The sequence below is a fragment of the Pimephales promelas genome, chromosome 22 (assembly GCF_988280905.1).
Source record: "Pimephales promelas chromosome 22, fPimPro1.hap1.1, whole genome shotgun sequence".
In the NCBI taxonomy this organism is placed as follows: Eukaryota; Metazoa; Chordata; class Actinopteri; order Cypriniformes; family Leuciscidae; genus Pimephales; species Pimephales promelas.
Window position 1 is genome coordinate 51,997 of NC_142790.1, and position 27,920 is coordinate 79,916.

Consider the following 27,920-nt stretch of genomic DNA (forward strand, 5'->3'; position numbering starts at 1 on the left):
TTGCATCAGACGTGGCATTTGAGCTTTGCTCCACAGCACTGTCCAACAGAAGCCAAAGGTTTCCACCTTAGAAGTGTGAGGAAAATAATTATTATTATTTTTATTGGCTTCATTATTTTCATTGACTGTACATGTATTGACTGAATATAAGACACATCAATGGTGAACAATTATAAAATACAATAAGTATATAAAAATAATAATAAATAAATACTTGAGCTTGGTGTGGGCTGTTGGGTAGATGATGGTGCTTCTGTTTGAGTGCTTGATGATGTGGATGGTATTTCATCTGCGGCCCTGATGATATTACCACATTCTGCTTTTAAATATTTTCAAGAAAGATGAATAAAGATGACTTTAGTTTCACTTGCAAAAATAGAATATGAATAAAATGAAAGAAAAAATGGCAATATTTTTCAAAGCCTTAGTGGAAAGCATGGCTCTTTATATCTAACAAACAGGAAGTAACTGTGGAAGAAATGGAGTGTGGCCAGTATTCAAGTCAGGGCTCCCTCTGCTGGTTAGAGATCAGATGTAACATTATCCTTTCCCCTTTTCCTTTTCAGTTCTGCACCCCACAATGCTTCCACTATACATTTTATTCATAGACTTAATGTCAGAGGGTGAGGAGTTGATATTTATATAATACATACACTTTTAAAACGTTTCCTTTCAAAAAATTGAACAAATAACTTTTATTTTAATTATTTCTGATTATAGCAAAAGTTCTATTGAAGGAGATTTTCTCGTGTGGCGCCCCTATGCACTTCATATACTGCATACCCTGTTTTGGGGCCACTGGTCTGTACTTAACATGACAATGTAAAAGAACAAACGTAACTTTTTACCAAGCCCTTTTTATCCATTTTGTGGACTGCTGTGTTTGTCATAATGCCTGTGTGTTAATTAGGAAGATGGGGCTCATTGGGACTTTAAATGTCAGAAACATTCTTCCTGTCCGTCCAGGGAACAGTTGACACTCAGTCGAATGCAGAGCAGGCCTGCAGCGAGATAAAGCTAATAAATGCTGTATTGTTGGAGTCTGAGGTTTGAGATTTGTAGCCACTGCTGTTTGCTTGAAGAAGAATGATGTGTGTGTGTCACTGTGCTCGGACAATACAGACACTGTTTGCTCTCCTCCAGAATGTATGAGGAAAAAAAGACAAATGGGGGAGGAATAGGAGGTGGTCATAGAAGGGACGAACCATTTTGAGAGATGTGAGCGTTAGCACTGCCGTCTGTGACCAGTTAACACATTAAAATTGTGGTAATGAACTACTGAGGAAAGCTTGATGGTGATTTTGAGGGAATTGCTAATATTGTTCAGAGACACAGGTGAGCTGTTTTAACTTACTAAATCTGATCATTTTTCATGAACATTTGCAGGGACTTTAAAATGAGTATCCAAAACGAAAAATACTATTTTGCATATGTCTTTGGTTTGCAGCAAAACATCAACATTACATCCTGACAAACATTTGGACTGACCATATGTCACTAACCTCAATAACAGATTTAAACATATTTACAGTGTATATATATATATATATATATATATATATATATATATAGACAGCTTATCAATGATAGTTAAGTAAATAAACATTTTCGAAATATTTAATGTCAGTCTAAACTTAAAAAAAACAATTATTCCATATGTTAATTAGCACACATACACAACATTTTAACTTTTGATTTTTCAACAAAGTTTTCACCCATGTAAAATGTCTTTTTTATGTGATGTTTAGTTTTTCCATAGTTTCATTTGAACCCAGCATGTCATTACCCATCATGCATGACGGTAAACAACACATCACAACATGATTCCCCTAATGACCAATTAAAGTGTGCTAAAGATTTGACTGTAGCATGGGACAAAGTCACATCTTCGCTGTCTTTTCAAAAAAGCTTTACCACAATAGTTGTGTGCTATAATAAATACATATTTAAAATACTAAACACAAAATGATACTCTATGTTAAACACACCCTTTCACATTCAATACATGAAGTTGCATATGATAAATGTTTGTGAATATGTACAGTATAAATAATATGGTAAAATATACTATACTATTTTTTTATATACTATACTATACCCCCCCCCCCCCCCCCCCAGGTTTGGTTTAAAGTGAATCATAAACTATAATGAGACGTTTTTAAATTGCAACACACATGCATTCCTGCTCTGTGATATCAGAACTAAATTAAAAGACTTTCACAAGATGGAAAACTCTTGTCATACTGAATGAACTGTGTTCAGAATATTTTCATCTTCATTCATGTACAATGAACTATTTGTTGTCCCTATATTCTGCGTAACATGGGTACATCAAGTCATTTTACTGTGTCTCTTGTTCAATCTCATTCAGCAAAATGAAGACATTTGTATTTGTCATTATCTTAATTTCAACACTGTTGAATTTGAGTTTGAAATAAATTTTGATACTATTTAAGTGAAAAACGTTGAATTTATTTTTCAGTCCGGTTTACAGGCAGACACCCCTAAACATAACCCATTTTTTGACAATTAAAACAACAACAACAACAACAACAGACAAACACAGGTAACAGACAGGTAAATGATAGTCACAATACTTTATTTAAAACATACAAAATAGAATACAAAAATAACATGTCACTGCAATTGGTTTGGTTGAAAATACAATCCCACTGACACTACACTAAAAGTGTATTTATGATTAAACCAAGTATACTTTATCTTTTCTAATTGATTCGACTTTCAAAATTCCAATCCTGGGTTTACGAACAGGCTCAAATTCCCGTAGACCTCCAATGAAGGGGTGAAAGCACTTTTACAAAACATCATTTTAAAGCAACTTTAAGGAAATTAACAAGATTAAATAACAGTATTAACTATGCATAGTTCTTCAATTATGAAACACATTCAATTTCATCTGTGAATAAGTTTCAAAAAGAATCATTATTCAGCTCAATTTAAGACTGTTGAAAAATTAATTTATTATGAAGCAAACTATATTTATTATATAAATATAAGGGAATCATATTAAGTTTCAGAAGCTGTGTTCAAGTAAATATTTTACCTGCCAGATACTGTCAATACATCCAAATTGTACAGCCAAGCATATTGTAACGGGACGAACAAGACGAGAGACGTGCGGATCCATATGCAAAGCTTCATTCCAAAACATGGTCTTAATACAGGCATGGTCAATGAGCAGCAAACAGGTACGGCAGAGGCATGGCACAGAGTGATCCTTAGGGCGAGCGTGGGTAGATGATCGGCGAACAACATCCAACAGGGGCAAGGCAAAGAGAGGGAATCCAGGGAAACAGCAATGATCCAAATGAGGTACAAACAGAGTCCAAACGGCTAGGCTAAGGGTGAATCCAGGAAACAGGCAAGAATCAAGGACAAGGCAGGACTACGATCAATGGATGTGCTCGGTAGAGAAGCTAACACTAAAGCGAAACAACACTCAGCATCAGGGAGAGAACGTCCAAGACTTATAAAGAGTGTGAGATAGAGTGTGATAGTTCTCAGGTGTGAGTGTGATTAGTAAAATCAGCTGTGTGAGTCGTCAATGCAATGCATGATGGGGAAGTGCTGTGAGTGGGTGACCTCTGGTGGTGATTGACCGGAAGAGTATGGAACAGATTCGTGACACATATATACAACCTGTAAATGTAAACTGTTTCATAGGAAGCAACCGGTCGAAACGATTCACAAAATCAAACTGAATCCAATGTTAGTTCTGTGTTGATGATGCAAGACAGACAGACAAAGCCTTGCTCTAACCCTCCATTTGGCGCGTTCACGTCTAGAGTCCCGATTCTTGTTGTGATAGAGGGTAGGGCTACATAGCCCTCGAAACAGATTTTTTTCAGAAGCACACTCCGATTGGAGGACTACGGGAAACATACCAGAAACGTATCCACCAACATTTGTAGGCGTTGAAGACGTCAGTGAGATTGGCCTGTATTGTTATTGCCGGAGTATCTGAAGCTTGTGTAAAGGCTTCGGTCTCTTTTCAGCAGAGGCGGAGCAGCAGCTCATTTGCATTTAAAGGGACACACCCAAAAACGGCGGGTTTTTGCTCACAACCAAAAAGGGGCAAATTTGAAGAGCTATAATAAATGATCTGGGGGGTATTTTGAGCTGAAACTTCACACACACATTCTGGGGACACCACAGATTTATATTACAACTGGTGAAAAGGGGCATAATATGTCACCTATAATAAAATTGATCACACAACCAAGGAGACAAAACTGTGCTCAAATACATGACAGCCATTAAAGAACAACACAGAACAATGATTACAGGACACACAAGGGCTGATAATAATGACTAATCACAGCTGGGAACAATCAAGACTAACGAGGAGAAACACAGATCAGAAGAGACCAACTAAAACTCCACATTGTCACCACTAGGCTTCTTTGGACTTTCTGTTTGTTTGGATTTAGCACGCGTGTTCCCCGTCATCAATCTGTATCCGCGGACACTGATCACCTCCCTCACAGCTGCCTGTCATTTTGAAATCATCTTCACTGTGTATCTAAAGCTATGTTTACACGGAAGCGATTCTGAAGAGAACACGCAAAAGTGGCGTTGCGTCATCTTTTTTTATTCTGCGTTTAGACGAGCGTTTTGGGTGGGAAATCCGCGTGCAAATGGAGACGCAAAAGTGTGTGAAATTCAATGTAGTATGCACTTCAGGCGGCTAGGAGTGCATACTACAACAACACCAAGTCCACGGTTAAACATGGTTAAATATATGATATGTTTGTTGTTGTTGTTATTGTTTATTTCCTAAAATGATAAAACCCTTGCAGATTACACCTAGCCTGATCATTACCCAGTAGTCTCACTCTAATGGGTTTTTTTTTTGTGCTCCAGCTAGACTCCAACACTTCAGTCTATTGAAGAATTCTGTTCACCTTCACCTCAACCCTATAAATCATTCTAAGAATCTCTTTCTTCTTTCTCAAAAACAGAAAAGTCATCATTTCCTTCTAATGGAGTTTTTCCTCATACCCTGTTTGAGTCTGTCTCCCCCGTCGGCATTATCACCCTGACATCCAGCCCTAACACTCAATGAAACACTGATTCAAAAAACGTCTCAACAATGGACAACTGTTCTGTTCTTCATGTGCTCCTCATGATCTTCATCGTGCCTGGCTGGCTTGGGGGTGACACTTTTATCTCAAGAAAACAGCAAGAGACCCGTTCGAGTAAAGCCTCTCGTGGGTCACATCTGAGAGTGAAACGTGGCTGGATTTGGAGCCAAATATTTGTTGAAGAAGAAGATCCAACACCAAGGAAGATTGGTCAGGTATAACTGGAGTTCACACTGGGCTTTTACACCTCTAAACTAAAGAAATGTGGGAAAAGGTCATATTGCTTAAAGACAAGGATGGGGAGCTCATGAACCAATTCTGTGATAGTCTTACAGTGACAGCCATTTTATTTACCAACAAAAATAATAATAATAACCCCTAAAACCTAACATTACAATATTAAGTTGCAATAAAAAAATATTGAAGAATAAAAAAAATATATTATTAAATATTATTAAAGTATAATATTATTATTAAAGTGTGAGTTCAGAAAATGTTGTTAATTATTTCAGTAAAATTGTAAGCAATGTCTTACATACCCAATTACATGTACTTTTGAATAGTAAACAATACAACATTAAACCGTATTAACGCTCATTTAAATATATTCACATTTTAGTCTCCAATAGCAATATAGTACTTACTCAGCTCAGCTGGTGTCAGAGTCCGAGTCTGTTTTCAGCTTTCCTTTTCTGTTGGAGAGTTTGCCGTCAGTTCGGTCTTGCTCGTCCCCTGCCTGTTGGTTTCCACGGTTTCTGATTGATTGGAGTATTCTGTTCATGTGTGTCGTGTTAACTCACCAGCTCCTTTATTTGCCCTCATGTATTTAAGTCCTCAGTTTCAGTCTGTTACTTGTCCTGTGTTATTTAAAATTGATGTTGTAGTGGTTACTATATGTCTCCAAGTGATCTCCAAGTGATCTCCTGCATGTTTCTTTGTTTTAAATTTGCAATCAAATGCTATTTTGTTACTTCCAAATCATGCGCTTCACTACAGCCACCAAACCGTGACAGACGGTGTATAGTCAATGTGAGAACTCAAGGGTGTCTTTTTTCAACTTTTATTAATTATAATTAGATATTGATATATATATATATATAGTTGTTATGTCTTGCAAAATCTCTTTTACATCCTCTTTATTTTCCTTCAGCTGAAATCAGATTACGACACAGGCGACTTTTCTATCAAGTACATCTTATCAGGTGAAGGAGCTGGTGAGATATTCATCATTGATGAGTACACAGGTGACCTTCACTCATTACAGTGTCTGGATCGCGAGCTGAAGTCCGTCTACTTACTGCAAGCCCAGGCCATCAACCGCAGATCCAAACAGCCTGTTGAACCTGAATCTGAGTTTATCATTAAAGTCCAGGACATCAATGACAATGCTCCAGAATTTATCAATGAGCCTTACATATCCAGCATCCCAGAGATGTGTCCCACAGGTGCGTTGACCCACTGTTTCATATGTTCATGACAAATAAAGAAAACTTAAAATATTATGCATGGTCTATGTTAATAAATGATTTTATCAGTGCTAAAAAAATTTATGTTCATACACAGTTTGAGGTGACACTTTAGAATACTGTTCTGTCATTAATGAATAACTACACAGGAACAAATGAGTAACAATACCCGTCATTCGGATCAGACGTTAAACCGAGGTCCTGACCCTCTGTGGTCATTAATAATCTCAGGATTTTACGCACCCTCGCTGGATCACCGAGCACCATCTCGAGGGACATTCACGGGATCAGAGCACCAGTCGTCCACTGAGGTCTCTGAATCACCATCCATCTTGCGTTGGTGTCCGCCCGACTGTTTACTGTGTTGGCTGTCATCTGTGTTTTGTGCCTTCTGACCTCCTTGTCTGTGGACTTTAATAAAGAGTATTATTGCATTTACATCAGTATGTTTTGGGTCATTATCAAGCTGGAAGACCCATCCACGACCCATCTTCAGTGTTCTGGTTGAGGGAAAGAGGGTCTCGTCCGAGATTTTACAGTAGAGAAACATGCTTGACTGTAGGGATGGTGTTCTTGGGGTCATAGTCTGCATTTCACTTCTTCCAAACACGACAAGCTGAGTTGAAGACAAAGAGCTAAATTTTGGTCTCATCTGGCCACCGCACTTTCTCCCAAGCCTTCTCTGAATCATTTAGATGTTCATTGGCAAACTTCAGAAGGGCCTGTACATGTGCCTTCTTGAGCAGGAGGACCTTACAGGCGCTTCAATCCGTTGCAGTGTAGTGTGTTACCCAATGGTTTGCTTGGTGACTGTGGTCCCAACTGCCTTAAGATCATTAACAAGCTTCTCCCGTGTAGTTCTGGGCTGATCCCTGTGATCATCTTTATCTCATTCTCATGATCATCTGTACCCCATGAGCCCAGATCTTGCATGGAGCTACAGGCCGAGGGCGATGGATGGTTATTTTGTATTTCTTCCATTTCTGAATAATGGCACCAACAGTTGTCTTCTCACCAAGCTTCTTGCTGATGGTCTTGTAGCCCATTCCAGCCTTGTGCAGGTTTACAATCTTGTCCCCGATGTCCTTCCACAGCCCTTTGGTATTGCCCATGGTGGTGGAGAGGATGGAATGGAAGGTGGTGATGGCGCAGTGGATAAGACACATGCCTTTGGTGTGAGAGACCCATGTTCAAATCCACTGTGAGACACCAATGTGTCCCTGAGCAACACACTTAACCCCTAGTTGCTCCAGAGGCGTGCGACCTTTGACATATATAACAATTGTAAGTCGCTTTGGATAAAAGCGTCAGCTAAATGAATAAATGTAAATAAATGTTAAAATAGTATTTTATACACATAACAAGCTGACATTAGGAAAACTTTATTAAAGTGACAGGACTAATCTGTTTCACATGGGCACATTACCAATCTTTGGGAGCCAGGATTCTTGCTGGTTGATTGGGAATCAAATACTTATTTCACTCAATCAAATGCTAATCAATTCATAACCTTTATATAATGTTTTTCTTTCTTGTTTTTTTTTTTGTTTTTTTGTTTTTTGGTTGATATTCTGTCTCTATCCATTCAAATAAACCTACCATAAAAGAAAAGACCATTCATTTCTTTGTAAGTGGGCAAACTTACAAAATCATCAGGGGATCAAATAGATATTTTCTCCACTGTAAATCCAAAGCTTTGGCTTTACATCACATGCGATTTACTCGTACAATGTCAGTAGGTTACCATGCTGAAATCGCACAGTGTATAACCCGGCTTAAGCAAGCCAAAGATGACAGTGACAACAACCCACTGAAAAAAAAAATCTTGGGAATGAGAGACAGACACGCAATGGCAGATTCAATGGACAGTTACACAATGATATTTGTGAATGAACCACTATTTACTCATTCACCCTTCTCTCTTCTCTACAGGGACCACAGTTATCCAGGTAACAGCCACAGATGCAGATGACCCTTTGTTTGGGAACAATGCTAAACTCATCTATTCAATCCTGCAGGGGGAGCCCTACTTCTCAGTGGAACCCAAAACAGGTGCCGATTCCTTGCTCAGCAATAACCGTAGTGCTTTAAACAGTCAAGTTTCAAATTATCTGAATCTCAATGCATTAGGGTTAGGGTTAAATGGCATTTATGTAAAATAAAGACAAAATTGTAAGTACAGTATAGTGATCAAAACGAAGATACTGTGTCACAATGAAGGATTGTGAAACATGTCCATTTTATAAACAAAATTATTTTATGAACTTCAGTCTGGTTGTCTTTACACAGTACAGAATCTGCTTTGCTGAGAGTGCTAAATGACATTTTAGTTGCTACTGACGCTGGTGACTCCATGGTTTTAAAGAGCACCTATCATGGATTTTTGAAAATGACTGTTCATGTAGTGTGGACTATAGCTCTAAGGGACTGAAAACATCCTGCAAAGATTTAGATCTGAAAGTGCACCGTATATAAAGTTATTGTCTTTCAAAAGTGGGAGCCGACTCTGAGTCTATGAAATGAATTGTTTTTGAAACGAGTCATTAGCTGTTACATCGTGACGTAGAGAGGTCATTGGCCGCTCCCAACAACTGAGCGCGCAGAAGTGACGTCCAGAACACATTCAAATACTCCAGCTGAGTCGCATCATGTCGAGAAGACGCTGTGTTCTACATTGCAAAGACAGTTCAGCCACTTGTTTCCATTGTCCAGGGACGAGCATGTGAAAAAACAGTGGTCAGAGTTCATATTTGCAACGAGTAATATTTGCAATCCAGTGTATATGGATCAGGTTCGTCCTCCTCCGAATAACAATCTGTAAGTAATATTAATAATGTTTGCTATTATGTTTTCTGCATGCACCACACTATAGTTATATTGTGTTGTGTGTGTTGTGTACACTCTGCGCAGCTTCTAACCGGGGTAAAGTTAGTTTTGTTTTTGATATTCACCAGACATTCATTGAAAAATGGCAATTACCTCCTAAATGACTTCACTCTATATAATAAGCACTGCCCCTCAAAAGCCACCGCAATGTGAGTTTCGCCGGGAAAGCTCGCTCTTGATGGAGACGTTTGTTCACACTATATATAATTTTCAACACTTGACAAGCTATAATCCTGGTTATGGCGTTCTGTTGCCGACAGTCTCTGCCTACGGTTTACCAATAACAACTGACTGGGTCATTTGACCAATCGCCACAGATTTGTGTCACTCAAAGGAGGTGTTTGGGGAAATGAATCGTCGAACGAATCATTTGGGAGCCGTTGAGCAAATCAGTTAAAAATAAATGCATATTATAAGACAAATAAAGAGTTTTTGTCCTTGCATGCACGTTAAACTGTTGGGAACTCCTAAAACAAAAATAGGAACATTTCAAATGCTATGATAGGGGCTCTTTAATTCTTTGGGACCTAACTGCAGCTTTGGATACTGTCAATCATTTGCTTCTCCAATCTTGATTAAAATATATGGGGCTGAAAGGTTTAGTCTTAAAATGGTTTAAATCCTACCTAACCGACAGATATTTCTCAGTCAGGATTGGCAGTTTTGCCTCCTCTGCTGCTCCCGTTGAAACTGGACTCCCTCAGGGCTCTATTTTATCTCCCTCACTTTTCTCTCTGTATGCTTCCTTTAGGCTCGATTATAAGAAAGCATGGTATCTCTTTCCATTTTTATGCAGATGATACGCAGATCTATTAGCCGATAAAAAGAAATGACCCCTCTGCATTTAAATCTCTAATGGACTGTCTCGATGACGTGAAGCTTTGGCTGGCAAGTGACTTTTTAACTTTAAACGATTCAAAGACTGAGGTTATAGTTTTTGCCCCATCCGACAAATTTGAGTTTGACAACATATTTTTAGGTAATTAATCTATGAGCTGTGTACGAAACCTAGGAGTTTTCCTAGACAGTCGAATAACTCTAGAGAATCAGGTGTCTTCTGTTGTTGCTACTAGGTTTTTTCAACTCCGCCTTCTTGCCAAAATTAAGCATTTCTTGTCCGAAAAATCCCTTGAGACAACTATCCATGCTTTTATAACATCCCGCTTGGATTACTGTAATTCATTGTACTGCGGCATTTCTAAGTCCCAGCTCGTTCGTCTTCAATTGGTCCAGAACGCTGCGGCCAAATTTCTTAAGAAAAAAACTCCCATCCTGCGAGCTCTCCATTGGCTATTCCAATTTAGGATTGACTATAAAATTCTCCTTTTAGTGTACAAATATCTGCATCACCTTGCCCCAAGGTACCTGTCTGAACTTCTACACAACTATATTCCGCCCCGCGGCCTAAGATCTAGTAAGCTAAATATACTCAATGTTCCTCGTACTAGACTCAAACGTAGAGGAGCTTTTTAGGTGGAGACAGAGCTTTTTCGGTTTCAACTTTGAGTAGCTTCTTCCTTATCTATTTTTAGGGTGGATCGTAAAGGGGATGGGATCATATTCATTTAAAATTTGTAAGACATGTTTTGTGTAAGAAAGCTTTCTGCAGGGAGAAGTTAAACACCCATTAATATTCAGTGTTTGAAATACAAAGACCCTCCCCTAATGACCCTTTTGGGTGATTATATGAGGAGCCTTGCACAAAGAATGAGGAAAGACTGTTTGGCTTTTAGATTGTTTGGATCCACAACAAATGATTAAAAAGCACATTAGTAAACACACTGATCTAAAGACAGAGACTTGGTCAGTCACACACCTTTATGCCATTCCTAAAACATAGTAGGCTATACCTGTTATCTCCAAGGTGTTTGATTTTTCACTTTTTTTAACATCATCCAGCATCATTTAGATAATGATAAGCACAGATAAAACCGGGCATAGCCTATAGCACCTCACAATCATGGCAATATGTTACTTTATGGTTTCTATGGTATTTGTATGAAAAATTGTAGTCTAAATACTTTATTAAATAATGTTATTATATTCCATTAGTCCTTACATTGTTTACATTAATAATATAATACAATTCAATATGTTAATCCCACATTTCATAGTGCAGTTAATTTTAGTAGGGCTAACGTTACAGTAAATCCATGGTAAATTATGGGAAATTGTAGACGGAAAAGCCTTCTGACTGTATCGTTGTGCACAGTGTTTCTTCTGTTCATCAGTGCTGTTTCATCTGCCTTTAAACTGGTTTAAATCACTGAGACATTTGTGTTCTTCGAATTCACGTGCTTCTCACTGGATCTCGTGACCCAGGCCGATCAGAGTAAACGCGCGTGCTCTAGTGAGCTCGCGCTGCCGTTTGGACTCTGAGCCGAGCGGATAAACGGTCCCTGAGGCGCGCGCGCGCGCGGTGCAAATGAGTTTTGTTCCGCTTTTGGCGCATAAACATTATCGAACATTTATTGAACTCTTGATATTGATATGAATAAGTATCGCTATCGTTTTATCGCCTAGACCTAACAATAGACATGAAGGACTATAATGCGTTAAGAGCTCGCTCAAGTACATCAGTCAATCAAACTAACAGATTAATTATATTAAACTTATGGGACCTTATGAGACAGGACCTTTTATACCCATTAAATATGGCTTTACCACATCATATATTATTATATTATATTTCTCTGAAAGGTTTTAGGTTTTTTTAAATATCAAATTTGAATACATCAGTAGCGAACCGTGACTCTCGAACCTTGGCCCTCTTACCCCTTCTCTCATCAGTAAACCATTTCATGCTTTGTAAGTAATCAGCAAGATTTCAAAATGTATACGATGTTTAATAGGCAGCCAATGCAGGGTTGACAGAACCGGGCTAATATGGTCATACTTCCTGGTTCTGGTAAGAACTGGAGCGGCTGCGTTTCGGACGAGCTGGAGTTTGTTTATTAAGCGTGCAGGACAACCACCCAGTAGAGCATTACAGTCATCTAGCCTTGAGGTCATGAACACATGAACGAACTGTTCTGCATTTGTCTATGAAAGCATATAGCATAATTTAGATATATTTTTTAAGATGGAAGAATGCAGTTTTACAGATGCTAGAATCAAAATTTGAGAAACCCTGATATAGTGCAAACGTACTTGTCTTACTAGAAATAACATTTAGCACTCTTGAACAAGGACAGTCTTTGCTTAACGTTCATTCTTAATTCTCTCCAACACAGGTATAATTGTGACATCATGGTCTAATATGGACAGAGAAGCCAGGGAGGTATATCTGGTTGTGGTTCAGGTGAAAGATATGCTGGGACTTGACGGAGGCTACAGTGCCACAACCACCGTGACCATCAGCCTAATGGATGTCAATGACAACGGACCCACTTTCCAGCACAGTGAGAAACCAAAACATGACTTAACCCCAACCCTTTCCCACAACTTATGGGAAAGACAGGACCTTTTATACCCATTAAATATGGCTTTATCACATCATATATTATTATATTATATTTCTGTGAAAGGGTTAAGGTTTTCTTAAATATAAAATTTGAATATATCAGTAGCGAACCGTGACTCTCGAATCTTGGCCCTGTTACCCCTTCTCTCATCAGTAAAAAAGTAAACTCAGCCTAAAATCAGCCTAGGTTACCGTGTCCTCTTCTATAATACTGCACATTTGACAAGAAATGCCACAAGCAAACATCAGAGTGAGAATGAAAGCGAACACCAAAATTATACAAAAAGTAATAAAATGCAAATCATTACAAATATACAGTAATATCACACAATCTGTGTGTTATTTCAGTGGAATATGGTGACAACTGGCCACAAAACCAACAAAATTTAATGTAAGCCATCATGACAGCGCTCAGACCAAAGCACATTAGTGAGCAACATGTCCGCATATGTCGATAATAAATCATTTCATTAGACTGGCACAGCAGCTGATTAAATGCAACAGAACATATTAAACTTATAGGGCCCTATTTTAAAGCTACACTGTGTAACTCTTAGCTCTTGTTATTCTTAGCTAAAAACACTTAGTTCTTTCAAAAATATACGTGCTCATTAATGTATATTTACTTTGTTCAAGTAATAAAGTATTCTCGTGAGTGTATGACATTGAAAATAAATAAGGGTAAGGGGTTCTAATGTCGCTTCTAATGTCAAAAATGTTGCCAGGGCCGGCTCTATCCCTTTGGTTGCCCTAGGCGAGATTTCCACGACGCATGCGCAAGAAGTAGTAGAAAAATAACGCAATTCTCGCGCATGCGTTGTGGAAATCTCTTTATTCTCATATGGTTTATTTTAAATGTATGCTTTTTTTGTGGAGCAGCCAATGTTGCTTACATAGAAAACATTATATAACATCTTATAATGAGGTGATGGAAACTGTTTCTAAGAGGGTTAAATAATAAATGTCCATGGAGGATTTGCACAGTAGCAGAAAAAAACAAACAAAAAAAAAATCACATGGGTGTGAGTGGTGACAATTTATATCATTATCAGGATTCAGTGATTTATTACATTATATGTATTTTTTGTGTTTCTGTTGCCAAAGCACATGAACATTGAAAGTGTCCTATCATTTTCCTCTCTATGTCCAGATTTGTACACATTTGCTATATCAGAGTCAGCCCCAGTGGGCACCACAGTGGGGAGAATAATGGCAGATGACAGTGATGTTGGTCTGAACGCTAAAATGAACTACAGCTTAGAGGATCTCGAGGAGAGCAGCACCTTCACAATCCAGACGGACCCTGACACTCAAGAGGGGATTGTCATACTGGATCAGGTCTCATAGTACAGTCCTGTTATATGTATTATAATAATTGTTTACAAATGTTGAACATGATGTTCTCAGATTCAAGAACAAACATTCAAGACACTTTATTTTTTATATACAATTTTGTTGAATAATATTTTAATTAATGATTAAAATGTGTTGATATTATTTTGATATATTATATTATATTATGAAACATTCAATCATATTGAGGCAGTACTTTTAGATATAGAAAAAGCCTTACATCCACCCTTGGGAGATCTTTTCTGTCTTTTATAAGTGTTCTCTCTTCTCTGTAGCCACTGGATTTTGAGAGCAAGAGGCGGTTTGTCATTGTTGCTGAGGCCATCAATGAAAACATAGACACACGTTTTTTAAGTGCATATGAGTTTCAAGACAGGACAACACTCAAAATTACTGTGACAAATGTGGACGAACCACCCATCTTTTCTGAAACACTTTATAGCTGGAAAGTTCTAGAAAGCGCCCAAATTGGCACTCAAGTCGGTACAATCTATGCTAGAGACACAGACACCACCAACAACCCCTTGAGGTAATTTTCATTTTTAATTTCTATTTTCTCCTTTCTCGTTTGGACCTATACTAACCCTTCAATGCCAGGTGACTCTAAGGCCCCGTCCACACGAAGACGCGTTTCGCTGTATACATATGAATTTTTATACGTATTGGCGTTTCTTCCACACGGATCCGGCGTTTTGGGAGAGTGAAACCGCTATTTTTTGAAACCGGGTCCCAAGGTGGATAAATCTGAAAACGACACCCTTGCGTTTTCGCGTGTACGGCCAATCCGTATATTTTGTGAAACGATGATGTCATCACCCCACGTGTCGACTAGTCAGACAACAACTGCCGAACTGCTTGAATAATAATAAAATATAATGCGGCAGACACTCTGAGCCTCTTGTATTCTTTTATTTATTATTTATTTTAATGTGTTTAAATTATTTTTTTAGGCCTATAGGCTACTTTCTTTCGTATGCTGCTTGGCTGTTGTCTGATAAAGAGATTTCGTATTATAGGGATGGGGATTTAAAGCAAAAATAATATTCGACAATCGACGGGAATTATTTGATTATTTTGGCTATTCAAAAACACACCCCTGCAATGTTCCACTCATTACATTTCCCTGTAGGTTAAGCGTACGTGTTATATCCATTAAAGAAATGTATTTAGTTTAATATTTATGTTTAAATATGTTATATATTTTTTTTATTGAATCTATGTAAAGTAAACGTTTATTGAATCTATGAAAAGTGAACCGTGTGCATATCAGGTGCATGTAGCCTATGCGCCAAAGGCTAAATCGGGAAAGCTAATTTTGACCACATTAAATTTTGTTTTGTATAAAGCCATTCTTTGAAGTGAATATGTTTTTTAATAAATTTTATCTTTATTTTAATAAATGTTTCAGTTGCCTGGATTTAATAAAAGAAGCAAATATACGTAGGCTATAGCAGAATATAATCAGGACATGGACGTTCCGGCGTGATATAACTTACATTGCTCGTGAACTGGAGCTCGCCTCATAAATGATCCGAAACTCTGAAATATATAGAAATCTTGAAATGTCTACGTTTAAACAACATTGACAAACAACAATTCAAAACGAAAAGCCTTTTATTTTACTGCCTACAGCGCGCAAGGTTTTATGCGCATGCTCTAAGTCTTCTTCTCGCTTTTTTAGTGTATCTCTATGGCAGAATTACAGCGCCACATACTGGTCTTGGATGTCTACTACATCGTTTTCAGTCGGTTTCAGTGGTTTAGTGTGGACGCAGATATCTTTCGAGACGCCGTCGTGTTTACGGACTTTTTTTTTTTAGAATGAAGCTCTGGCTTCGTGTGGACGTGGCCTAACTCAGTCAATGTAATACATCCAGGGCAGAACTGCAAGGGCCAGATCAAAAAAACATGAACACAAACGCCAAAAAATAAATAAAACTCAACCCCTCAAAGCCCAGCTAGCAACATGACACAATAGCCACCTTTCTACTGTCAGACTAGTGAGAATCACGGACATTGTAGGAAATTCAGAAGTGAAAATCAGGAGACTTTATTGAGAATATGCTGTTTCGCACTGCAGTCAAGTCCAATTGAGGCAGGCATGGTGTTTTGTAGGCATTTGGTTCTTATCCATATTGGCCTTACACCTGTGGGGAATCAATGATCTTATCTAGGTCTATCACAACCCATGCTAGGAGAGGAGCAGCTTTAGATTACAATACTATACATTTCCAAACATTTCCCAACCCTAACCCTAACTTACTTACTTAGCTTACATTCATCAATCACGTTGTGTCTAATAAGAGAACCTCCTGTAAAGTTGGAGCAATCTGGAGAAACAGACCGAAAGATTCTGAATCTACTGAACAGAATAAATTATGTTTGCCATATAGTCTATGTGCTTGTCCAGACAGTCCACATGTTTTGTGAATAGTTGAAATCTGCATGTGGTAACAAACAATAGAAGTATATGAGAAAAAAATTCCCCAAATAACAATTGTTTTCCTTGAACAGATACAGCATTTCAAAGAGCAGTGACACACGACAGATATTCAGAATTGATCCTAGTAATGGGACAGTGTATGTGGCCGAACATTTGGATCGAGAAACAGCTGCCTGGTACAACTTGACCATCAACGCCAGAGAGATCAGTGAGCACATTCTTGTCATGAACATACATCAACCTCTGAAGCCTAGAACACACCGAGCCCGCGGTCAGCCGTCGGCGGCTTTTGTGCGTCGGCCGACTAAGTTTTCTCAGTGTGTTCCGCACCGTCGGACTCGGTTGAAATTGGTCATCGTCGGCTTTGTTTCGGCCGATTCGACAAGTTGAATCTGCTTCGGGCCGTCGTACCATTTAAAAGTTTGTGGTCGGTAAATAAAAAAAAAAAGAAAGAAATCTCTTCTGCTTACCATGGCTGAATTTATTTGATCAAAAATACAGTAAAAACAGTAATATTGTGAAATATTACTACAGTTTAGAAAAACTGTTTTCTATTGTAATATATTTTTTTAAAATGTCCCTGTGATCAAAGATGAACTTTTGGCATTGTTACTCCTGTCGTCAGTATCATATGATCTTTCAGAAATCATTCTAATATGCTATTAGGCTGCTCAATCATGTTGAAAACAACGCGTCTGATATTGATGCAATGGGGAAAGGCCCTGCCACAAACCTGGTTTAGTTAAATGGTCAGAGTCATCTGTATGATAGATACATGTATTTGCAGCATTCTTGTTTTTTGCAGTGTTTTAGCCAAAGTATCTATTTTGCTCACTGTGTTTTTGCTACTGTTTTCAAAATAAACTCTTCACCTGTAGCTCTTATTGTGGCGCTGTACGTCTTAAGTAGGAGAAAGAATTAATGCGCACAGAGCGGAAAGGGCTTGAATGAAGCTGGTTTGGCTCTAGATAAAAATATTACAGGATATAGAGCCAAAAGATCATTACCATAAACAATCCTGAGCGCTTGTATTGTGAACTGATCTGTTGTTTTGACACGCTGCTCACTTTAAACTGTAGAAATGGTACCATTATGTCCAGCGGTTCAGATGGAACCATGCCGGACAGCCGGCCCTCCAACCTCTCCTGTAGGAAGGAAAGCGCTGACCCATCTGTGCATCTCTGTGGGTCTTCCCCTCGGGAAGCACACCAGTTAGCGAACAGACTCCATTTCAAAGCATTGGCCACCTGGTAGAGGAGGCTCTAGTCAGAGAGTTGGTGTCTATCATCGCTGGTAATAGCCCAATCAAGTCTTCTGTGTCCCATGCAGGAGCCAGACATGGAGATTCCACAGGTCTTTTCGCGGGTTTCAAATTGTGCCCCGTCCCAGAGAAAGAAATCCCTCCTCTGGGTAATTCGCTAAGAAGGGGCTGTCGTGAGGTGCATGAGCCCCAAGAACCAAGTGCGGGTGGGCCAATGTAGCGCAACCATCAAGACTGGTTCTTCATTCTCTGACCTTACGCACAACGTCTGTAGGCTCACTAGGTGAAATGCATACTTCGAAGGCCCTGGGGTCATGCTTAGTCAGGGAATACCACAGCGGGCAATGGGAAGCAAACAGTTTTACCTGCACTTTGCCAAAATGACTCCAGATCAGCTGGACCAACATCCACTTCCCCTGAAGTGTAACTCATCGTGTAAGCGAGTCCACTGCACGATTGTGTTTGCATGAAATCTGAGCACCCGCAGGGACTTCAGCCATGGCTGACTCCAGAGGAGGAGATGGCAGGAAAGTTGTGACATGCATGGTGAGCATAAACTGCCTTGGCTGACACCGTGTTGTCCATCCAGACCAAAAGGTGCTTGTCTTGGATCGACGGTTAGACTAACCTATGAAGGGCCAGCAATATTACTAGCAACTTGAGGCAGTTGATGTGTCACTGCAGTAATGGTCCTGTCCAGAAGCTCATTGCACACAGCACCAGTCTTGGACATCTGTTGTGACAACAACGTCTCTGGACACTTGTTCCAAGTAAACCCCAGCCCATAGAAAGGCAAGATCTGTCCAAGAGCAGATTAAGCAAAACAGATTGGCGTGCAATACACGTGACGTGTGCTGCTGCAGCATGTAGCATTGGCTACTAGTCTGGAGACTTGAATCAGTAGCTAATGCTAAAGCGGTGTCATATGCATCAATCCAAGTGGCATAATCACCACAGAGGACGGCTAATGCCACAGGTGTTTTTCCCTTGAACATCTTGAGCACACTCATTTTGAGACGTGCTGTCATAGTGAGTCCAGCTTTTGTGAAGATACAAGGTTACAGGGAAAGGGCGAAAGAGAGGACCTTGTACTCATATGCCTGACCCTCGAAAGCAAATCGAAGGTTACAATATCACACATTTCAGATTATAGTGTCTTTTTCCCCATGATATATCTTTTAGAGTTACTTAAACACACTTTGAAAATGAACAAAATTGATTAATTGATGGGCAACAGACAGTAACATGTATGTGTTGCTGCACCTTTCAGGAGATGACCAGCTGTCCTCCTCTGTGTCTTTACTCATCTCTGTCCTGGATGTCAATGACAATGTGCCTACCCTTTCACAAGACTATCAGCCCTATGTATGTGAGGACACACAGGCAGGAGAGGTAACGCACACAAATCGCCAGTTTAAATCTTTTTTTTTATAATCGGTCCTGACATTATTGAGCTTTTTCTGTCTCCTCTGAGAATTACTTGCTCACCCCTTTTAGTTACAATAACTGTTTAGATCAGTAAAGAAGAGATAACAGAAAGATTAACAACTAACAGTGCCCTGATGTATTCAAAGCATACAAAACAAATATATGTACACTAATAAGTCCATATTCTGTATATAATTGGATTTTTATTTATTTTTTGAATTCATGTACATGCACAGATCATAATGTTCTCTGTATGTCTCACTTGAAGCTAATTGAGTTGATCAGTGCCACTGATGCAGATGATCCTGTAGATGGCCATCATTTCTATTTCTCCATGATCCCAGACAAACACATCAATCCCAACTTCACCATCAGAGACAACCAAGGTTTGCCACAACATTAGCTTTCTATGTTTAGAATGGCCAGTTCTCATATCCTACACCTGCGGCACAAACAGTGCCTTTTACTGCCTATGTTGGTGTAACGCTTTTCTAAGGAAGATGAAGTTGATTTCAAAATAAAACGAGACTTATTAAACAACTATAGTTAAACAAACAACGATCCATCAATAAAAAAAACTTTGTGGTAAATAATACCAATGAGTGATACAAACAGAGGAGCATATATTTGAGCCTACACAAATATAAGAACAGTTTTTATGTTTCCACTGTTCTATCACTCGCATCTCTCTATCTTTCTCTCTCTCTTTTTCTCTTTTTCTTTCTTTCTCTCTTTCTCTCTCTCTTTTTCTCTTTTTCTTTCTTTCTTTCTTTCTTTCTCTCTCTCTCTCTCTCACACACACACACTGCAATCTTGACATCGCAGCCTGTTCATTATGAGGTCACACCAAACCCGAATAGAGCGCCAAATTCGCGTCTATCATGTCAAGTTCGACGCTAGTCCAAAGCGAGGATGCGCGTATAAAGCCAACGTTTGAAGTGAACGCGCGTTCAGAGCATAGACGGTTCAGAGCTAGCCGATGGTACCTATGGATCATGGTACTAATTATGTGTCCCTAAAGAACCCACGTATCTAACAGTAGTTCCGCATTATATTAAATAATATGCACGCGAGTTTTGTTTATTTTTATACCGTGTATTCTCAGTGTAAATTCATGCACCGAAGTACCGTTTCGGTTCAATGCGAATACATGTACCGTTCCACCCCTAGTGTGCGCCGTTGTCCGCTGTGTTTGACGTCAGAGTGTGCGCCGTTGTCCGCTGACTTTGACGTTACCTTTGCCTCCTCATTTCAGAAAAACACTGCATGCCACTGATTTACAGATCAAATGATCAAGTCTTCTGGATACTTTTTTGTGTATATAATTGTATGGTTATCTGAAACTGTTGCAGATAACACAGCTAGCATTCTGGCACGGCGGAGCACCTTCACCCAACATGACCGCACATACTATTATCTTCCAGTGGTGATCAGAGACAGCGGATCCCCCATTCTGTCCAGCACCACCACTCTCACCATCAGAGTGTGTGTGTGCCAGCCGAACGGTCACTGTCCATCAGCTGGTGTTGAAGCCCAGGCGCTCGCCCTGGATCTCAACATGCAGATTCTACTGGGCCTGTCTGTTTGCCTCATCACTCTTGCAGGTGAGGCTAAATGAGAAGTGGTACTATGCAATTATGACCATCTGATTCTAAGGGAATCTTTTAAAAGTGGCACACAGCCCAGGATATTCTCCATTTCTCTTTTAATTGTTGGATACATTTGAGGTTGCATTAGTACTGAATCACAAGACTCTCTTTTCTAGCAGAGCTTTTGTGTTAATGAGAGAATATTCTTCAAACTTCAACCAGGCAAGTATGACAGCAGTGAACAATCTAATAAGCTCTCATAATCAATATACTGATATACCAGTGTGACCTCACACTAATATAATAACATTGATGCTTGATGAAGTGTCATAATGCTAATTACATTCTGTACGCAAATGAGACTGCATATACAATTTGCAGATGTGCAATATTGGCTGCAATATTGGCTCCGTATCGGTTAATGACATGACAGACGGCTCAGTATCGGTGAATGACATGACAGACGGCTCAGTATCGGTTAATGACAGGACAGACGGCTCAGTATCGGTGAATGACATGACAGACGGCTCAGTATCGGTGAATGACATGACAGACGGCTCAGTATCGGTTAATGACATGACAGACGGCTCCGTATCGGTTAATGACATGACAGACGGCTCAGTGTCGGTGAATGACATGACAGACGGCTCAGTGTCGGTGAATGACATGACAGACGGCTCAGTGTCGGTGAATGACATGACAGACGGCTCAGTGTCGGTGAATGACATGACAGACGGGTCAGTATCGGTGAATGACATGACAGACGGCTCCGTATCGGTTAATGACATGACAGACGGCTCCGTATCGGTGAATGACATGACCGACGGCTCCGTATCGGTGAATGACATGACAGACGGCTCCGTATCGGTGAATGACATGACAGACGGCTCCGTATCGGTGAATGACATGACAGGCGGCTCCGTATCGGTGAATGACATGACAGACGGCTCCGTATCGGTGAATGACATGACAGACGGCTCCGTATCGGTGAATGACATGACAGACGGCTCCGTATCGGTGAATGACATGACAGATGGCTCAGTATCGGTGAATGACATGACAGGCGGCTCAGTATCGGTGAATGACATGACAGACGGCTCCGTATCGGTTAATGACATGACAGACGGCTCAGTATCGGTTAATGACATGACAGGCGGCTCAGTATCGGTGAATGACATGACAGACGGCTCCGTATCGGTGAATGACATGACAGATGGCTCAGTATCGGTGAATGACATGACAGGCGGCTCAGTATCGGTGAATGACATGACAGACGGCTCAGTATCGGTTAATGACATGACAGGCGGCTCAGTATCGGTGAATGACATGACAGACGGCTCCGTATCGGTTAATGACATGACAGACGGCTCAGTATCGGTGAATGACATGACAGGCGGCTCAGTATCGGTGAATGACATGACAGACGGCTCAGTATCGGTTAATGACATGACAGACGGCTCAGTATCGGTTAATGACATGACAGACGGCTCAGTATCGGTGAATGACATGACAGACGGCTCCGTATCGGTTAATGACATGACAGGCGGCTCAGTATCGGTTAATGACATGACAGACGGCTCCGTATCGTGAATGACATGACAGACGGCTCAGTATCGGTGAATGACATGACAGGCGGCTCAGTATCGGTGAATGACATGACAGACGGCTCCGTATCGGTGAATGACATGACAGATGGCTCAGTATCGGTGAATGACATGACAGGCGGCTCAGTATCGGTGAATGACATGACAGACGGCTCAGTATCGGTGAATGACATGACAGGCGGCTCAGTATCGGTGAATGACATGACAGACGGCTCCGTATCGGTGAATGACATGACAGACGGCTCCGTATCGGTGAATGACATGACAGATGGCTCAGTATCGGTGAATGACATGACAGGCGGCTCAGTATCGGTGAATGACATGACAGACGGCTCTGTGATGCTAGAACAGACCGCTTTGGTTCTCAAGCACATTTGCGCTTCTAACCCATTCAATGGCAGTCGCTGGTTGGCAATCTTACTACACAACACCGGCGTGACAGCTGATGTAAAATAAAGGCTCAGGCTTAGGGTAGGCGTCGAAACCAATGAGTTAAATAAATGCTTAATCAGCCCTGATTCTGATCCTTGAGATCGGCTTTGGATATTCCTAATTGTAATCCAAAATTTTTACATATTTTAATACCGGTTTTAATGTATTTGATATTTTTATGAAGTTCTGGACCTGACCCTGGTAAGATTTTCTTAATTGTATCCAGTTTAAAAATTGTTAATTTTAACAGTGTAGTATTTTTTTTTCTTAGTTTTATTCTGTCCTCTACAGCACTTTGGTCAGCTTTGGTTGTTTATACATGTGCTTTATAAATAGATGCTGTCTTGTATTGTAAAACACTTCTCTTTCTGGCTTGCCCTGCAGTGCTATCCACGTTAATTCTTGCTGTGCGAAAATACAAGACAGTACGGCAGGAGAAAATGGCAACACAAGAGCTGGAAACAGAAGAGTTCTCTGAGAAAATCTTGAGTTTTACAGTGCCAGAGACACAGTCCAACCAAACAGTTTCTCTTCGGCATCCGCACCGGCGAGAGCGTAAGCTCTGTCGAGAACACGTCACCAGCAGTATCCGCATGTCTCTACGTCACTCTCACCTCATAGGACCAGAGGACGGGGTCTTTCAACAGTTTATTATGGATCGTCTGGCTGAGGCAGATGAAGACCCCTACGTCCCACCCTTTGACTGTCTGCACACATATGCGTTTGAGGGGACGGGGTCGGTCTCGGGGTCACTGAGCTCGCTGGAGTCTGAGGTCATGGGGTCACTGAGCTCGCTGGAGTCTGAGGTCATGGGGTCACTGAGCTCGCTGGAGTCTGAGGTCATGGGGTCACTGAGCTCGCTGGAGTCTGACGCATCCGACCCTTGCATGAGTCAAACTCGTGATTCGGGGCCACAGCTCTTGAGGCTCTCACCATGGCTGGGAGCAGCAGATGATGACACCTTATTCTGACCTGACGACAAATAACTATTCTCACTGTGGCTTTTATGATCATACCTACAAATCTGGAGTGACTGAACTGAACTTTTAGGGGTCAAAACAAAGAAGGATCTTGAACCCTGTTCTTCTTCTACTACTACTTTTGAGACTCTTTGGGCATCAGACAATGTATATTGCAGAGACCCTAAAATTGGAATGATGGTCCTATATGGCACTAATACACATGTGTACATCCACACATCCATCCATTAGGTAACATTATAATAATAATAATTGAATTTATATTTATATCTCAAGAGAAGCACTAGCGACTGATGGTAAAGCGGTGTAGATTTTTTAGTGCTCTTGTTAACGTGCCCACCTCTCATGCCGGTTTGAATCCTGCTATGTGCGGTTGAGAGTTAGGCTCGCCACTAAAAAAAATAAAATAAAAGTTGTACTGTCCTACATGCAGAACCCGATTTCACCAAGTTTAACATGTTCCTGGAACAACATTTAAATACAACCAATAAGATTTGAGGGACAAGTTTAAAGGTGCAGTGTGGGATTTTTAGCGACATCTAGCGGTTCAGTTACGAGTTTGCACCAGGTTTGCACTAAAGGCTCAGCCCACTGCTCAACCTCCCTTTCGAAGAAGCTACGGTGGCTAAAACGGGACAAACATCTCGTCGGCTGAGACAGCAGAGAATAGCCAGAGTAAGCCAGAAGTGTGTAACACTGTCACGTTGTTTCTGAACCACAGTGCATTATAAACCACATCATGGATAAATTTTACAAAGCCATAGTCCGGTGAGGATCAAGGGTCTTAATATATAATTTAATATAATAATAGTAATCAGCTGATTGTCTCACAAACGTAACCAGCAGCACATTTCTCCCCACGTAGCAATACAGCGAGGGAGAAGAGCCACATGAAACTATGCAGCTATATATGTTTTCTAACAGGGTAGTCAAGGTTTAGCTGGCTAATATGAGCTGTTACTGTGGCTGAACTGGTTAAAGCGTAACGCCTTGTTTATACTCGACGCGTCCGCATGAGCCCAAAGGTGCGCGCGGCACAAATGACATGATTGTAACAGCAGCGCACCTCCGCATCCCATAGACACCATTCACTACACACAATAGGCTTTTTCTCTGATGTTGAAAACTCTTCGCGATCGACTTGGATCTCTTCCAAGATCGACGGGTTAGTGATTCCTGAAACATACTGTTTTACGGTCAATGACATGTACTAATCAGCTGTCTCACGAACGTAACAGCACATTTATCCCCACATAGCAAACCCATAACACAGCGATGAAGGGGTGGTCAAATCCCTTCATAAGTAACATGAAACAGTCCAACTACATATTTTACACCACTCACAAGGGAAAAGTCACTACTCACGGGGTCTATGGCTTCTAGCTTTCTGCGGCTTCTCTTTCAGGGTAGTGGCGAAGCGCGCTCTGTAGCGCTGTGTGTTTGCGTTCGGCTACGGTAGAAACATGACGGCACAATATGTAGACCTTAATAAAAGGGGTGCCCACGGTTATGTAGATACAAATGTCTCATTCTAAGCCTTAAGGTAATAAAAACATTACGGTTTATTAATTAAGTTCTATTATATACATCTGTAAACATAGTTATGGATGTCATATTGCATTTTTGTTAATAGATATTCGACATTTTTACACATTGCACCTTTAAAGTTTAAGTCAAGTCAAGTTTAGGATTACAACCAGTGTTAGGTTCTTCTATATCAGTGTTATTGCAATAGTAATAATATAATAATAATAATCACTGATTCTTCAGATAAGGGACAAAACATGTTTTAGAAGTTCGTTTTTATTATTTAACAGTACATTTAATTATAAATTGAGAAAAGGTCTCAGCTAATTAACCATGTGAAGAAACAGGTTTTTCTGAAAATGTTTTTTTTTTTCTAAAAATGTAATTTATTCACTTCATAACCTAATTAGTAATCACATAACTTAAAACACATTAAACATTACACATTTATTTTGATTCATCCAACAGCAATATAAAGTCTTCAATCATGTAATACTGGTATAAAAAAAATTGAGTTAGGGATATCTGTTCTTAAATTCCTTAAATCTCTACCCTTCTTTTTAATATTAAACATATAGGTAAATCAGTCATAATATCATGTAGTTCAGTTGATGTTTTATAAATAAATGGAAAAAATAATAAAATATTTCTTTCAAAATTAATAGAAACCTTCATCTGACGGTGTTAAAAACTGTTGACAAAGGTCCAACTGAGGGTACAACAAACGATTGACAAGACAACAAATTAAGACAATTAATTTTATACTAATATTTAATTTAAAACAACAATCCTTCCAGAGGTTTGTTTTTCTCCTTTTAGCAGTACAGTGCATCTCATTCTGGGTCTCCACTCGCTCACAGAATACGAGAAGCGGATGTTAGTTTGAGTGTAACGGTAAGCATTGTAATGTGCCGCCCTGCAGAATCAGAAATCTCCCTAACGAAGGATCTGTAGCCTGTGTTTAGCTAAACCCTAACCATAATCCACATCAATTATTATTTTCCAAGTATAGAGCATGTATTCAAAATAATACAAACGAAATTATTTAATTATTAAAATAAAAGCAATGAGTATCCAGATTTCCTTTAGATGCATCTTCTATTTTGATTAATGGGCATGTTTTGTCCCTTATCTGAAGAATATAATATAATCTAATATAATCTAAGGTGCCCCATTATATTATATTATATTATATTATATTATATTATATTATATTATATTATATTATATTATATTATATTATATTATATTATATTATATTATATTAGCACCAATACCACTTTTTTTCCAGAACGAGTCCGATCCTGATATGAATGAATTATATTAGTTGGCTTAATTTGTTTAGCAAATATATATTTCCTAGGGTTGTAATGAGACAGTTTGAGTTCACGAGAACAAGACGAGAAGAGATTTTAAAGTATTTGTAAGAAATCCTCAATGATAAAAAACATGACTTGAAAAATAGTCTGCAGGTGCATTTGAAATGATTTATCTAATCATCTTGTAATGAATGTCATTTCACTTCTCCTTTCTATGTCTAAATCATCATATGCAGTAGAAGACAACAATACTCAAGCACTGTAAAAGGTTTTGCCACAAACTCCACTGACCGGCTTCTGTCCTGTTAGATTTCAGAGTCTCGTCAGACCTTACTGTACATTATGAGATTCTGCAACGTTTGACCTCCTAACTGAAATCATTTCCACAAATTGTTCACAGAAATAAAAACAATATAAATTAAAATCAATAACACAGTTTTATCTAAGTCTTATTAAGTGCACACAATAAGTGCAACCATAATCAAAGTATCTCTCAATATTCAAAGTGGAAATAAAGACCAAACGTCTAGCTACGAGAAGGTTACAGTTATACAGCCCATAAGAAAACTTTTATATTGGGAGATCTTCGCATGATTCAAGGAGCCGCCATCAAAGTTGAGTTTGAATACGCACTTGTGTTTTATTTACACTTTCGATTTCGTGATCGCGAGTACTCTGTGAGTAAGGAGGACCGGCGGCGTCTTGTCACTCATATCGTCACTTACTCATCATATGATCAGTGAAATCTGATTCCTGCCGCAGTACGTATGACTCTAACAATAATTAACAATAATTCAACAAATAGAGGCTACAAATTAAATAAACTCAGGTAGGTCTAGGTCTAACAGTAGTTTTCAGGTACAGGAATTTGAATAAAGTAATCAAATGTGCAATAACACAGCGTATTCCTCACTGTGTAAATTAAATATACATTGATCTTTGTAAAGTTTCCAAAAGTTTTTCAGTCAAGAGCTGTGGGGGATTTCTTTTACCTTTGTTTGATTAACATTTTCTAGACTGGCCCACAGCTTTTATCCCAGTGTAGAGAGACTGTTGAACGAGCA

The 27,920-nt window shown here is 39.5% G+C and overlaps 1 protein-coding gene across 2 annotated transcripts; it reads left to right on the forward strand.

Annotated features, from left to right (window-relative positions):
- The first annotated feature begins 1,181 nt into the window (after positions 1 to 1,181).
- Positions 1,182 to 26,739, forward strand: cdh19 (cadherin 19, type 2). Of its 2 annotated transcripts, none has more exons than XM_039666381.2 (12): positions 1,182 to 1,335; positions 4,983 to 5,320; positions 6,256 to 6,550; positions 8,504 to 8,623; positions 12,691 to 12,858; positions 14,071 to 14,258; positions 14,549 to 14,802; positions 16,788 to 16,924; positions 19,248 to 19,369; positions 19,674 to 19,791; positions 20,758 to 21,009; positions 23,415 to 26,739. In XM_039666381.2, exons 2-12 carry the CDS (start codon positions 5,114 to 5,116, stop codon positions 23,999 to 24,001), a joined length of 2,448 nt encoding a protein of 815 aa, XP_039522315.2. In that variant the 5' UTR covers positions 1,182 to 1,335; positions 4,983 to 5,113; the 3' UTR covers positions 24,002 to 26,739. The 2 variants fall into 2 exon arrangements, with proteins under 2 accessions (XP_039522315.2, XP_088981708.1); XM_089125582.1 differs by having other exon boundaries at positions 20,830 to 21,009.
- The last annotated feature ends 1,181 nt before the right edge of the window (positions 26,740 to 27,920 follow it).

Excerpts from the sequence above, each read along its gene's own strand:
- cdh19 (XM_039666381.2), top strand. The coding sequence starts at position 5,114 with ATGGACAACTGTTCTGTTCTTCATGTGCTCCTCATGATCTTCATCGTG. Across the intron at positions 8,624-12,690 it reads CTCAGTGGAACCCAAAACAG|GTATAATTGTGACATCATGG; the intron begins GTGCCGATTCCT and ends TCTCCAACACAG. Across the intron at positions 19,370-19,673 it reads AGGACACACAGGCAGGAGAG|CTAATTGAGTTGATCAGTGC; the intron begins GTAACGCACACA and ends TCTCACTTGAAG.